This window comes from Nyctereutes procyonoides, unplaced genomic scaffold, assembly GCF_905146905.1.
Source record: "Nyctereutes procyonoides isolate TBG_1078 unplaced genomic scaffold, NYPRO_anot_genome, whole genome shotgun sequence".
NCBI lineage: Eukaryota > Metazoa > Chordata > Mammalia > Carnivora > Canidae > Nyctereutes > Nyctereutes procyonoides.
In genome coordinates, this window is record NW_026575052.1 from 67,144,400 (window position 1) to 67,160,168 (window position 15,769).

General features: G+C 41.6%; 1 protein-coding gene across 7 annotated transcripts in view; it reads left to right on the forward strand.

The window, feature by feature from the left end:
• The window catches only part of CACNB2 (calcium voltage-gated channel auxiliary subunit beta 2), a 383,666-nt gene that overhangs the window by 257,677 nt on the left and 110,220 nt on the right, over positions 1-15,769 (forward strand). For 5 of the 7 annotated variants that reach the window (XM_055331535.1, XM_055331537.1, XM_055331536.1 and 2 more), the window contains one exon: positions 3,246-3,365. In XM_055331535.1, the coding sequence (XP_055187510.1) occupies positions 3,246-3,365 (120 nt within the window). Of the gene's footprint in view, positions 1-2,043; positions 2,404-3,245; positions 3,366-15,769 lie in introns of those variants that run through there. The other 2 variants (XM_055331538.1, XM_055331541.1) reach the window with 1 other exon arrangement.

Consider the following 15,769-nt stretch of genomic DNA (forward strand, 5'->3'; position numbering starts at 1 on the left):
TGCTTTATTATTTAAACCTAGAAAGAGGTCTCAACACAACTGTGCAATTAAAAGCTACATCTGATTATTAACAAAGGATTTTTTATGTTTTTTTTAAGGATTTTATTTATTTATTCATGAGAGGCACAGGCAGAGGGAGAAGCAGTCTCCCTATGGGGAGCCTGATGTGAGACTCTATCCCAGGATCCCGGGATCACCACCCAGCCAAAGGCAGATGCTCAACCACTGAGCCACCCAGGTGCCCCAGCAAATGACTTTTTAAATCTTATTTTGTTCAAAAGAAAAGGGGATAGCGCACAATTATGTGTATGTTAGGCTGTTCTCCTTATGGGAGGGAGGGGTTCTTAAAGGATATACATATTTTTAAGATTTTATTTATTTATTTATGAGAGAGAGGCCGAGGGAGAAGCAGGCTCCATGCAGGGACTCGATTCCGGGTTTCCAGGATCACATCCTGGGCCAAAGGCAGGCACTAAACCACTGAGCCACCCAGGGATTCCTAGGGGCAGAGGGGTTCTTAATGACAGAAACTCTGTATCCTCACTGAAATGTGAACTGAACCTTTTGCCAGATGATTGGGTTTAAAATGCCTACACTTGTGACACTAGGGCCTGAGGCCCTTTGTGGAATAAAGTTGTTCTTCCGAGTAATTCTCTACTGTGCTACTCTCGCTATAAGAAACCCCACTGGGAAGAAATTAGGAATCCCCTAGCATGTGTGTTGATGGAGAAGAATGCCAGTGTCCCTTGTGAATTTTATTGGAATAAAAAATTGCAATGCACTTTCTATCTCCCATGCATTTTACATTCACGTCCTAAGAATATAACTTGTTTATTGATTTATGATACCACAATTAAGGTGCATTCAATCAGTAACTGTTATTCTAAAGCCCCTATTCTACTGTATTTTCTAACATTTACATAATGAAGATTGGTCTTAGTCCCCAGATGAAAGGAATTGGGGGAGGAAGGAGGAATGAAGGAAGGGAGAAGTAATTACAAAGATTTTTTTAAAAACCTCTTTCGTTTGCATGAGACTTGACAAAATAACCCCCCCGCCCCCACCCCCACGCAAATAAAGCTGTAGTTAGGAATGCGGTGATGGAATTTCATGTTTACTGTAAGAAATCTAGGAGTGTGCATTTCTTCCGAAAACTTTAAAAACGTAAGCCCATTAGTAGCAAAAATGAATAAGTATCATCCCAAGTTTCAGTCACTTTATTTACTTGGACTAAATTATTCTGTAAACTCTTAACTCGAGCTAGTAATAAATCAACCAAGCTTTGCAATCTCTTCATAATTGTGGTCCTGACCATTCACACTGTTATTTATTCTAAGGACTTTCTTTCAAACGGTGGTTTCTCAGTTGGAGAAGCAGTTCAAAGTCATTTTGAGCTCGGTTAAGCTCGTGGCTTAGAGCTGTGATTACTTTCGTGTCCTAATTAAATGGGCAGCTCTGTCTCCTGCATCTTGTTAGGGAAGTCACAAGCAGTCAAGAGCAGGTTGATGCTACGACTGATGAGCATCACTCACTCATGGATTCCTACCGTCCAATGCTGTGTGCATAATATTGCTTATCTTTGAATTGCCTCCTGGCATAGGATACGCTCCCTGCAGCAGGACTAATAGAAAGGGATCATTAAATGAAAAGACTGCATGCTTTGTCTTTGAGACACTGTTTCGACCGAAACCGAAACATGACAAACCTACCATGCGCCTGTTACTATATAACCGAAAAGCCCTTTCCAGCTGTTTACACTTCGGATGCAAAATGGCAATTTGACATAGATTAACAGTGTGATGTAGGCATCTGCGTAAAAAGGCTACAGAGGGAGCATGCCCAGTGCAGTGAGTGCGTCCTCCGCCCTCCCCCTCCAGATCTCCGAAGATAAGGCTTGAACTTTGCACTTGCAAATGTCACTGCATACGTTTTGCACTAGGTTTTTTTTAAAAAAGGGTCTCTTACAACTAATTTCCTGTCACAATCCAAGAGCAGAGAGGAGACTCTTCGGAGTAATAAGATGCATCAAGTTTAGAACGACTTGCTGCCTGTCTTTGGATGCACTTGAAGTGTTCCTTATTTTTAAAGCAATATAGAAGGCATCCGAGTGTCTGTTTTCCACTCCCCCCTCCCTGGGATGGGAAACTAAGAACCTCCGTGGATTGGAAGTCCTCCGGGGTAGGGAGTGAAAGCCCCGGAGGCAGGAAGGGACCGAGACGAGGGGCTTGCCCGGAGCATGGATAGGAAAGGAGCCGGGGCGCTCCAGGGCTCAGCGCGCACTGAGGATCTGTGCCCGGGGCTGCAGCTGCGGATGAGAAAGGCGCGGTCTGGCTAATGAAGGCCACCTGGATCCGGCTTCTGAAAAGAGCCAAGGGAGGAAGGCTGAAGAATTCGGATATCTGTGTAAGCTCAGGGGCTTTGGTCCAGGGGAGACTCTGTACTGCCGTTGCTCCTGCTCCTCGTTGCAGTGAGTGCTGCCAAGGGGCTCCTGTGATTTAGTAATAGGATCCTGATTGCGAGAGAGGGGGAGCCGGGGAGAGTCCTAGGATTTTCCGAGCTCCTTTTCCTATGTTGTGATTTATCGCCAGACACGCTATCCCGGGCAGGTGTTTTCTTGAGACAGCTCTGATGAAACGGCTGCCGAAAGCCATTGACAAAAATGTGTGGCTTAAGGATGGAGGGTCGCTGGCTGCTGTTCCCTTCCAGTCTTGTCGGTGAAGGAGGCAGGTGAATGGCAAGGTACCGAAGGATGCTGAGGGTTAAAACGGGAGTCGTGGTGGAGGATTCAAGTTGAGAACTCATTAGATGTTCTTTCTGGGTTTAATTAATTAATTGATTGATTTTTTTTTTATTAGACGTATCTTCTCTGCAGTTGTAAATACGGGCCATGGCAGGTAGTCTGTTCTTGAAGTCATCCTTGAAACCCCCCTGTGCCCTTCAAGCCGGGCACTGCACCACCGAGCTGCTCTAATGCCAGGGGAACTTGTTCTGGCTTCCAGAAAGGATGGTAATCCGAACCTAAGACTGAGGAAGGAATGGTAACTCGGTAGGCACCACTATGCTAGGGAAGGGTCTGCAAACGATACCAGGGTTTTTCTAGATGACCTGCCGCAAGATGGATTATTTTCTCCTCTTTTCAGGAATTTATAGCATAATCCAGGAAGCTAACTGCAGTGTCAATGAGACTTTTCCAAGGCAAACCTCATAGATGGAATCTGTTTTAAAATGCAAATTTTTCTCTCCAGGGTTCGGCAGACTCCTACACCAGCCGTCCATCCGATTCAGATGTTTCTTTGGAGGAAGATCGGGAGGCAGTGCGCAGAGAAGCAGAGCGACAGGCCCAGGCCCAGTTGGAAAAGGCAAAGGTAAAACCATTTCTCCCCTGCCAGGCTCTTTCATTGCCAATTCTGCTGGGTCTGTGATGGGCCACCTGTGGAAGTTTCTTTTAAAGCGTATGTTTGGTCTCTTACAGTATTTCATTGTCTGATTTTTAAAGAACTACAAGAAATGGAGTGCATTTGATTTCCTTGATAGAAAAAGGAAGTGTGATATATTAGAGTGGTCTTGGCTCTTAGGTTGTTTTATAATCCAACCAGCTCATTTCTGTGGGTGGACAGTGTAGACACCCAAAAAAGGATCCCCAAATATACAAAGAGGAAGAACCTGCTTCCAGTAAACCATTTCTCTGTTTAGAAAAACAACTTTCTTCAAGGTAATGTGTGTTTTCTTAGGCTTGAGCAATCATTCCCCCAAATTTTACTCCATAGGTGTTGTGTAGTAGTATTTTCTTCTGTTAAAAAAAAAAATGGATTGCTTTATGCTCCTCAAAAATTAAGCAGTAAAGGATTTTATTAGTTACAAATGTTCCTCCCCGGGGATCCCTGGGTGGCTCAGCGGTTTGGCACCTACCTTTGGCCCAGGGCGTGATCCCGGAGACCGGGGATCAAGTCCCACATTGGACTCCCTGCATAGAGCCTGCTTCTCCCTCTGCTTGTGTCTCTGCCCCTGCCCCCCATGTCTATCATGAATAGATAAATAAAATCTTAAAAAAGGTTTCTTCCCTTGGAACATGTTCTTTTCCATCCTATAATAAAGTGTGTATATATGGAAAGGGGACTGGAAATCAGATATAAAATCTCTAAGTACAATATTTAGCCAAGACGGTGGTTCATTTCACTGATTGTGAAGGTTCAAATTCTTTTTCCCATGCAGCCATTCAGATGGCAGCTATTTCTAAAAGCATAGATTGTTGTTCAGGGTTACAGTACCTTGGTTTGTGTGATACTGGGTAACTTTGAAATGAACACATTTCACACGGTCGTTGGTTTTCTTTTGAACAAATTATTGCTTTGGAAAAAGAATAAGTACTGTGTTGATCTTGCTAAAAAAAAATCGGGTGGCATTAGGCACTTTTGCTGGCTGCTTCATCTCTGAGATGAGTAAAATCTCTGTGTGTTGCTATGGGAATTGTGGCTTGGAGATTCTGGCTTGAATGCATGGACAGCCCTTATGTAATATTCATGGCCTCTAGCACAGCTGCCATAGTAGTTTACAGAGGAACTGCCAGGAGGCCTTGACTTTTAAAAAGCAGTCTTTCCATACATCAAAACAGTGTTCTCACCTCAGCTGGCAGGGAAATCATTTCCAGATCTGACACAGTCTTGACTACAAGTCATAAACAGCGGGAACAGGGTGCTGATAAAGCAAGGTGTGGCCTGATTGCCATCAACTAATCTGCTTTACCAGCTTCGCCATTTACAACATTATGATGAGACACTATGGAGGAAGCTGGAGGACATTGTGCTAAGTGAAATAAGCCAACCAGAGAGGGATGAATCCCGTGTGATTCCACTTATATGAGGCATCGGAAGCAGTCAAACTCCTAGAAGCAGAGAGGAATGATGGTTGCCAGGGGCTGAGAGGAGGAGGAAATGGGGAGTTGCTAATCAACAGATATAAAGTTGCAGTTATGCAAGATGATTAAATTCTAGAAATCTGTCCTGTGACATCGTGGCCTAGAGTTAATAGTACTGTACTTTGCACTTAATATGTTAAAAGGGTAGATCTCTTGGTAAATGTTCTTACACAATAAAATATATATATATATATATATATTAGTAATGGAGGAGATTGAACAACGGATGTATGACTAGTACATTGCCACGAGTTTGCAGCGTAGCTAATATATGTTGAGATCGAGAATCTGAATTCTTCTATATTTTGCACCGGGGTGCAAAGAAGAGTCTGGAAAAAAAGAAATAACAGTCTGTGTTCCAGAAATAAGAGTGTTTTATTTGCACTCATTTATTCATGTGATTTTTTTCACATGCCAAAATTAACCAGTTTCTCAGATTCATATCACATCGTCATACAAACCCACTGCCTTATAGGTTTGGTTTTCAGAATCTTTAGTTATCCAACGGGAGGACTTTGTCCATAACTCAGTGTTGTAAGTCCTCAGAAGTGACATAGCTGCATAGAAATTTTGAATATCTTTTAACCAGCGTGGACCAAAATGTTGATCCCAAATCAAGCCAGGTTCATGTTCCTTTCACACAGACTGAAAAGTTTATCATTACAAATAACCTAGAAGAGAAGAGAAAAATGAAGAGAATTTAAAACAAAGAACTGTTTCCTCTGTTTAATGAAAATGTTTTTTATATCCATTTTTCCCCTTAAAATTAGGTTGATATCTTTTTTTGTTTTAAAGATTTATTTATTTATATGAGAAACAGAGCACAAGCAGGAGAGGTGGAGGGTGAGGGAGAGAGAATCTCAAGCCGACTCCACGCTCCGAGAGGAGCCCGACACAGGGTTCCATCTCATGACCCTGAGATCACAACCTAGGCTGAAACCAGGAGTCAGATGCTTAACCAACTACACCACCCAGGCGCCCATTAGGTCCGTATCTTAAACCCTGATGTATTCAAATGAGTTACACTAGGATAAGTGAGAATTTGAATATATTCTGAAAGACCATGGAAGGACTAGGATTTAAGTGTACTTTATTTGAAAATCATGGCTTGGTAGGTCTGGTTTATTAATTCCAGGACTCCCGGAGAAGGAATGCAAAAGGAGAATTAGAGATGTCTTATTTTTTTAAAAAGATTTTATTCTTGAATAAACCCCAGCTTGGGGCTTGAACTCATGACCCTGAGATCAAGAGTCAGCGTGCTCTTCCAACTGAGCCAGCCAGGTGCCCCTCATTAGCTTATTTTATCTCTTCCCCATCCACCATGGCTTTATGTCAGTATGACTTTGTCGGCCCTATTTTAAAATGAAGCTTTTAAAGTTTAAAAATATACGAATTCATCGTTTAATTTTAGATAGTTTAAAACATTTAGCACGTCCATTTTGGAAGAATCAAAAGTTTTCCACATTTCTGTTGTAACCATCATAGATAGCATCCCTCCAACAGGAAGGCTTTCTCAGTGGGTGCTGTATCTCACTGCCCCCACAGATCACATGCAGTAAGATCACTGTGCGAATGCCTGGAATAAACCTCAGCAGTACTTTCAGATCCTGGCCCTCTTTACATATGAACTACATTACCCATTAATTGCCCTTAAGAACAGGTCTGTGAAATAAAGTGATTGGCAAGTAGTGAAACTAGAGACGCTGCCTTTTTAAATTAAGTGACCTACAAAAGGTTCTATATCCAGGCACTCTGTGCTTCTAGTAAAAGCCAGTACTTTTCATTTGCATTTTGTTATGGTTTCTCTTAAACTAGTAAACTCTGCAGTGAGCAAATTATGTATTAATTTCAGGCAAAGAAAAATCAGCTGACATGACCTTTTTTTTTTTTCCTTTTGACTTGGTGTTTTCATCCTAAATGCATGTTTTGTTCCTTTTCAGTTTAGCCATGCTTTGCAAATCTTGCCTTACTTAAGGTGATGCTCTTTGAATTTTTTTTTTGCCTTCAAGATAAGTAATACATGGATTTAATTTTTTCCCATATTGATCTTTTTTAAAAGACAGCTTTATTGAGGTGTAATTCACTCATTGAAAGTATATTATGTGGTGGTGTTGGGCATATTCACAGAAGTGCGCAACCGTCGTTACAATCGATTTTAGAATATTTTCATTGCCCCTTAAAGAAATCCCATGTTCCAAGTTAGCACTCACTCCTCTTTCTTCCCAAACTCCCTCAGTCCTAGGCAACCACTCTCCAACCTTCTGTCTGTAGATCTATCTGCTCCGGGTATTGCATATAAATGGAATCATGCAGTAGGTGGTCTGTTGCAACTGGCTACCTTCACTCAGTGATGAGTGTTCATCTTGTCGTGCTGTAGCATATGCCAGTATCGTTTTTATTGCCCAATAATATTCCATTGTATGTATATATCGCATTTTATTTATCCATTATCATTCGGTGGACATCTGGGTGGTTTCCACTTTTAGCACTGTGAATAATGCTGTTAGGAACATTCGAGTACAAGTTTTTGCATGAACATATGTTTTCATTTCTCGTACGTATATATCTAGGAGTGAAATTGCTGGGTCATCTGACCATTCTTTTTTTAATTGAAAGAATAACTTTTTTCCTCTTTGCTCTTCTCCAGAACTGATCCCTTCTGCTCAGTATGCAGAGAGACTCTGAGTTAGAAAGTCCGGATGAGGAAGGGATTTGGAACAGACATGAAGTAGGCTCAATGCAGTATTCTTAGTAGAATGGATTGATGTGAAATTTTAAATTGACTGTTCTCTCCTCAGTGAATGTCTGCTTATTAAAGAAAATGTATCAGGCACAGTTGGTGAGTACATGGGCTACAAGACCAGAGCCATAAAGAAGAAATAGGCAGCCTGCAGAAAGCGTCTATTGTTAGTTTTGGGAGAAAAGTCTTGGCCTTAAATCATGATGATAGGTAGAGTAGAAGTACAATATGGGACTCAGGAGCATCAGGGTGGGAAGACTGCACCCTGCTGGTAGGAACAGAAAGTCCTTACAGAATGGAGGTGGAGTTTAGCCTATAAATAGAAAGTGGCAAGAGGCCTAATAAGTAATGTAAGCTAATGCCAACATAAGGAAATACTTGGCAGTAAGAAAACATGGAACCTTCCAGAGGAAGTTCCTTTTTTGAGATCTTGCCAACTTGAAAATGTCTTTATTCTAGCTTCACATTTAATTAATAGTTTGGCTAGGTATAATATTCAGGTATGATGAATATTCTTCTTTGAAATTTTAAAGATATTATTTTGTTGTTTTTGCAATCCAGCACTGTTGATATGCTCACCAGTGTCATTTAGGTTTTGTTTTTTTTTTTACTTTTCTGCAATATATCAAGGACTGCTCTGCATTTGGTATTTGGAAATTTTGCCTTGGCAAGGCTCTCATTTATTGTGCCCAGCTTCTCATATGAACATTATTATGAAGGGCTGGTCATTTCTGTTCTAGAAAATGACTGATTTTTATTTTGATAATTTTCCCCACTGTATATTCCTCTTTCTGGGTCTCTAGTTTGTCAGATATTTGATTAGAGCTTCCGATTTCTTTCTGAGAAGAAAGAAATCTTTCTTTGTTCAACTGAGTCTTTTACACTTCCGTCCAAACTCTTCTATTGAAATTTTTATATTTGAAAATCTCTGCCTCCCAAGAGCTTTCTTTTCATCTCTACTTTTATAGTTTCCTGTTATTCCATGGCTGTAATATTTTCACTTACATCTAAGCCATGAGCTATTCATTTTAATTTGTCCATACTGTCACTCTTCAAACTTTGAAAATTTGGAATTATTTTTGCATCCTGGAGACTTTCTTCAAAGATGTGCTTTTTTACTGTCTATATATAATTAATAGCAAGACATTGTAAAGCCCACTGGAAGCTCTAAGTGCAATGGCAAAGCTTCTTGGCCTCTGGTCTTTTATAGATGGACGGCAGGGGTACAAAGCATGTCTTTCCTTTTGTTTGGTCTGTGTACCCAGACAGGAATCTCCAGCCTCTTGGTACTTTATATTCTCACTTTCTACTCTGTTAAGTGCCACTGTCATCTTCTATCATCTACATTTTTGTCAACTCTCCTCTCATTTCCTGTTCTTTTTATCTGTGGGTTTATACTTTCTCAAAAAAATATATTTTTAGGAAGAAGCATATGTTCAGTTGACCATGTTTTATTCCCCCATATTCATCAGTAAACATTTGTATAAAAGAAAAAAATTCTCTCCTATTGTCTTAGCCATGAAAGCCATAGACTTTGGGAGAATCTGACCGAATTAGAGATATTCCCTGAACCAGCCTTTTCAGAAGAAAGAAGAAACAGGAGGATGTGTATTCACCTTCAATCTGAAGATGACCTTTTAATTCCAAAAATGTTAAACATGCTTTTAAAAATGTGTCTGATTGAGTAAATTCTGTGGGAGATAGGAGTGAAGTATATGTATATACTTATATTGCATACTTTCTTAAACCTACAAGATAGATTATTGGAGAGAATCCAGAAAACATGCGACAGGTATTAAACTAGAAAGCTATTCATAGGAAAAAACTGTGTTTTATCGGTGAAAATCCAGCAAGAGAGCTCATCATAGAAATCACAAATATGGTAGACATTCTTAGGACAATGTTTCAGGCTAAAATTAATTCCCCATCATTGACCTCAAGGCTGTCTTTTAATTTTTTGCATTGAAAAATTGTCAACTCTCCTTTGCTTATAGCAATTACCTTCCAAATAGAGCTAGAAAACTGGCTAAGTATGTCTAATCTCCGGCAGCCTGGGTTAATTTAAATACACATTAGCTTCGATTGCCCTTTTTCCTACCTGTAAGAAATGAAAAAGTGTGTGCAATCCCCCTGAAACTGTTAGGCTTCCATGTTAACTCGTGGATGTGACTGGGTAGGTAGGTACAGCCGTGTACATTTGTGCTGTAATCCTGCTTATCTCAAGGGGTAAGTGACAATAATAACAATAATGACAACATTTATTGCGGGATCATAGCTCATGATAGGCACTTGGAAAGGTAGAAAAGGAAAATGCAAAGCTAGATGTCTTCAGAGCCTTCTGAAATACTTTTGAGCATTTATGACTCTCAAGTACCCACAGCATTGGATTGGTTCCTGGACTGCCTTTAATGTCAGAAAAATCTTCCTTTGTTCTCAGTTAGCTTTTGCCATGGAACAAACTGCTCTCGTCAGCCTAAAGTCCCCACCGTTTTCCTGTAGGTCCCAAATCTCTTCTGTGCATCACTGGCCAGTTGGCAAGTTGCCTGGTGACCAGGTGATCTAGGATGGCCACCTGCAGGTGTGCGGGTTAGCAGCTGTCAGCTTGGGGGGGGGGGCTCCCTCTCCTCTTCTAGGTGGTCTTTCATCCCTCAGCAGGCTGGTTGGCTCATTGTCATGCTGGTCTCAGGACTACAAGCCCACTGGGAGAGAATGAGCCTCAGTGGGGGATCTCTTTGTGTCATGTTTGCCAAGACCCCCTTGGTGACAGCAGGCCAGGTGGCTAAGCCTGGAGTCAGTCTGTGTGAGAGGGGACTACCCAGGACCTGGACTCACCTGGAGAATGGCTGCAGCCTTTTTCTGCAGAGTCGACCATCTTTTTTCTCCCTTCCCTTTTTGGAAAAAGAAATGCCTCCTTGCCTTTTAAAACAAACACCTGGGCAGCCCCGGTGGCGCAGCGATTTGGCGCCGCCTGCAGCCTGGGGTGTGATCCTGGAGACCTGGGATCGAGTCCATATCAGGCTCCCTGTGTGGAGCCTGCTTCTCCCTCTGCCTGTGTCTCTGCCTCTCTCTCTCTGTGTGTCTATGACTAAATAAATAAAATCTTAAAAAAAAATCTTTAAAAAAAAAACAAACACCTGTCTGCCCTCCCATCACATCTTTCTCTTCCTGTAAATGCCAACCTGGATCACACCAGGTTTCATGCCCCTGCTTCCATTTCTTCCCTACCTCTGAAACTCCTGTCTCTGTCTCTACTGATTGTTATGGAAGATCTCCAGTGACCTTTTTTTTTTTTTAAGATTTTATTTATTTATTCATGACAGACACAGAGAGAGAGAAGCAGGCCCCTCGCAGGGACTCAATCCCAGGGCCCCAGGATCACGCCCTGAGCCAAAGGCAGACGGTCAACCACTGAGCTATCCAGGTGCCCTATTTTTATTTTTTAAGATTTATTTATTTTAAAGAGAGAGTGTGTACGTGGGGGAAGGGAGAGAATCCTGAAGCAGACTCCCTGCTGACCACAGAGCCCCACTCAGGGCTCGATCCCAGGACCCCGAGATCACAACCTGAGCCAAATTCAAGAGTCAGCTGCTTAACCCCCTGGCCCCCCAGGTGCCCCTCCACGACAATTTTTAAACTACAGCTATCTTGCCCCTCTCTGTCTTTCATTCACCAGGACTTCCACTTTCCATCTGCGGCTCTGCCCCAGCCACGTTCCCTAGTGTCCAGAATGTCACGTCTCCTCTTTGTCATCCCCAGTGAGTAGTGCCTACCCTCCCACCCCCATTTAAAATTGAACTCCCCATTTTTTCTTTCAAATCCTCTCTTTTCTGCATTTTCCAACTTCTGCCAATGTTGACTTCATCCTCCTGAGTTTGAGCCTTAGTCCAAGGGTTGGCAAGTTTTTTGGTTTTTTTTTGGGGGGGGGGGCGTCAAGGGTCAGATAGGGATATATTTTAGGTGCTGTGGGTCTTGTGGTCTCTGTCACAGCCTCCCAGCTCAGGGAAACCTGGATTGGGAGCCTGGCCCTGCCGTGAGCTGGCTGCTTGACCTTTTGGTAAGTTATGTGCGAAGCTTAAGTGGAGTTCCAGGGCTAATTGCATGGACCATACATGTCCGGCCCAGGGTTCCCAGTTGGGACTGGGATGGGCACAGGTAACTGGAACACCTGGCTCCTGCCATCAAGCTCAGTGGCCAGTGGGGAGTCTGTATTAGAAGTTATAAAGCCATTCTTTGCATCTCTCTTTAGTTGTGCATGGTGACTGTCATGTTCAAGTTACTCGGTTACTCGTTTCTAACTGGGTGGTGAGTGCTGTGTGGCCGATCTGCAGGCCCAGCGGCTACGGGAGCCCTGAATGGGGAATGATGGGCATTTCCTCCATCACTTGATCTTTACAGCAGCTCACTGCATCAGGCCACATGGTGTCCCATCCGTCCCCATGACTGACGCCCACGTCCTATCTCCTGAACTAGACTTTGAGCCCCTTGAGACTGAAGGTGTTGTCTGTGGGTCATCTCACTGGTACAGATCCCTGCCTTCATTATCAAGAGCGGGTTAACATGCCTTCTTGCTCTTTTCATGTCTTCTCTTCTGAGTGACACCTGTTTTAGGAATAAAATTACATATTGGTCTGTATTTCTTTATGGTTATATTTATCTTGGCGGTCTACCTATGGGTATGGGTAAGAGTTACATGTTTTAAAGAGCCTGAGGGCAGCCCGGGTGGCTCAGCGGTTTAGCACCGCCTTCAGCCCAGGGCCTGATCCTGGAAACCCGGGGTTCAAGTCCCACATTGGGCCCCCTGCACGGAGCCTGCTTCTCCCTCTGCCTGTGTCTCTGCCTCTCTCTCTCTCTCCTTCTCTATCTCTCTGTGTCTCTCATGAGTGGATAAATAAAATCTTAAAAAAAAAAAAATCAAGAGAGCCTGATACTCTAATTCAGCACTCTCACAGTGGATTTACGGGTTTTTTTCATGGAAGTTCTAGAGGGCTGAAGTTTGCCCACGTTTAAAATTGCACTCTTGTGCAAGAACCCTTATAAGGACTGTGAACATAATACAGACTTCTGGCTATTTCAAAGCCATAAATGGATTGGGAAGGATTATTATAAACTTTGCAGCTCAAGCTTTTTTTTTTTTCTTAGAGAGCTGTAACTGAACATCTTTGTTGTATCATTATAAACACAGCTATAAATACTTGATTCTTCTCCTTTTTCTTTATCCGATTTGAATGCAGAACAATGCAAAGACCTTTATGCACTGCTTAAAGTTGTCCTCTTTCTCGAGTTTTGCTCCAACAGCAAAATGAAAGATGATAGAAACTGTGAAACAATTTTTTCAGTTAGTGAACATTTGATAAGTGATTATGCTATTGAGTTAGGAGCTAGAAGGGAAATCAGAGATGTGTTAGGTGTGGTTTTTCCCTCAAGAAACCCATGGTCTGGGGCACCTTGTTGGCTCAGTGGTTGAGCATCTGCCTTGGCTCAGGTCATGATCCCCGGGTCCTGGTATCGAGTCCCTATAGGGAGCCTACGTCTCCCTCTGCCTGTGTCTCTGCCTCTCTCTTTCTCTCATGAATGAATGAATGAATGAATGAATAAATAAAATCTTAAAGAAACCCATCGTCTAATGATGATACCAGACATGTGTCACTGCCTGCCCTGTGTTATATGGTTATATGTTAAACTATCAGCAGTGTGAGTCAGGTGCTGTGAGGGTGGTGAGCAGGTGAATTTTAGTGCTGGAAGACCCAGAGGAGGGCATTTGGGATGATAGATACCCCATTATGTGGATGTGTCTTTGGGGACAGAGCCTTGGTTAACCTGCAGCATGCATTTCTAAGGTTAGCAAGATTGATTACTAATGGAGGAATCTGGGATCCCTGGGTGGCGCAGCGGTTTGGCGCCTGCCTTTGGTCCAGGGCGCGATCCTGGAGATCCGGGATCGAATCCCGCGTCGGGCTCCCGGTGCATGGAGCCTGCTTCTCCCTCTGCCTGTGTCTCTGCCTCTCTCTCTCTATCTGTGTGATTGTCATAAATAAATAAAAATTAAAAAAAAAACTAATGGAGGAATCTAACAAAAGCTGTTATTTTGGTTTAATTTTGTTTACATCCTACTTAATTCCAATCTACCTTGAACTAACCACACTAAAGTATCTTTTTTAAACTTCTTAACCATTTTGAAGTGTTCAGTAGAGTTAGCTATGTTCACATTGTTGCGTAACAGATCTCTAGAACTTTTTCATCTTGCAAAACACTTCTGTACCTCGCAGACAACAGTTCCTTATTCTCCCTCCCCCCCAGCCCTTGACAACCACCATTTTACTCTGTTTCCATGACTTGGACTACTCTAGGTACCTCATATAAATGGAATCCTACAATGATTGTCCTTTTGTGACTGGCTTATTTTGAGGATTCAGCATGATGTCCTCAAGGTTCATCCATGTGGTAGCATATGAGAGAATTTCCTTTTTTTTTTTTTAAGACTGGATGGTATCCCATTGTATAGATATGCCATATTTTCTTTATCCATTCATCTGTCAATAGACATTTGGGCTGCCTCTGTCTCTTGGCTATTGTGAATAGTGCTGTGTGTTTGTTTGTTTTTTAATCTTAAGTTATTCTATCAGCAAGTAGTAATTAGAGCTCGTTGTATACTGTCTCGGTGTGGAGCTTTCCAGTATATTTTACTTTGCTTGGTCCTTTGCCACTACTGAGTGTGGAAGCGAAGGCAGATAGAGTTACCCGTTTTATGAATGAGGAAATCGATTTGGATATAGAAAGCTCTTGCCCAAGGTCATTGAACTCTTAAGTGGCAGAATGAGGACAAGGACCTAGGCTTTTGGTAGGATTCTCTTACTTTCTTTCACCTAATCAGTGAGAAAGATGTAAACCTGAGAGTGCACTAATGTTGCCTCTTTGTTTGATGTTCTGGAGGGATTAAAGGATTAACACATTTTTTTCTTTAATAATAGAACCCCCACCAAAAAAAAAAGACAACTAATACAACAATTTTGAAAGTAAAAACACCACCTCTGCTTTTTTTTTTTTTTTTTTTTTTTTTTTTTTTGCTGTTGAGTTAGCACAATTGGAGTTCACAAAGAAAATACTCATCTTCATTCCCACCTTTTAAGTTTTTGCTTATGGTCCTTATGCCACTGATTTGGAATGAGTAGAATTTTACATTTGAACATCATGTAAACAAAAATATTGAGTTAAAATTTCTCAAATCTACTCAGTTGAGAAGGGAGGAGCTCTCGGGATGTATGCTTGTACTCTATTCTTGGTTCAATGGAATAAGCTTGAAAATATTTAAATAGGATCTTCCGATAGAGAAACAGAAAAATAATCAAATATCTAGGAAATATGTTGTAAAGAGAATGTTGAGGAAACAGTTTAAGTAGGCTAGGGGAGAAAAGACTGGACTTACAATGAAACTATTTGAAAAAAGATTTTGAAAGTGTCGTCTATCCCTACCAAAAAAAAAAAAAAGAAAGAAAGAAAATCAGTCTAAAAATCATAGCAGCCAAAAATGTAAAGTTAAATGTATAATTGCCTAGAGAGAGTTGAGAATATGTTGTCAATAAAGACTAGGAAACTGCCTTAGTGATGTTCTAAAAGAAATTTTTGTGGCTTAAAAGAGTTGTCTTTCTAAAAACTCAGTTTTCTAAAATTTGGTCTTTCTAAAAACTTGGTAGAGCATCCAACTCTTGATCTCAGGGTCCTGAGTTTGAGTCCCTTGTTGAATGGAGAGATAACTTTAAAAAAGTAATAAGGAAATAAGATAAAAAAAATAAACTCTGTCTTTAGGAAGGGAGATGAAGGGTGCAATTAGCTGTCAATTATTTATGTACTAGTGATTCCCTGTTAATAGTTCTTTGTACTGACACTTGCAAAAATGCCCATTGCTTAAAAAAAAAAGGTGTCAGTTCTTGAAGATTTGAGGCTAACACCATGCTTCCCTAGTCTCTCAAGACTGGGCCAGGAAGAGAATTTGGCAGGAACTGGGCAAAAATGTAGGCAGTCAAGTCTTCCGGACTTTTATGCTTTCTGGTTCCATTCCCTGGATCTTAAACAAGTTAACTCTCCCTTTTGTCTTCTTAAAGGAACGTTAGTCATCC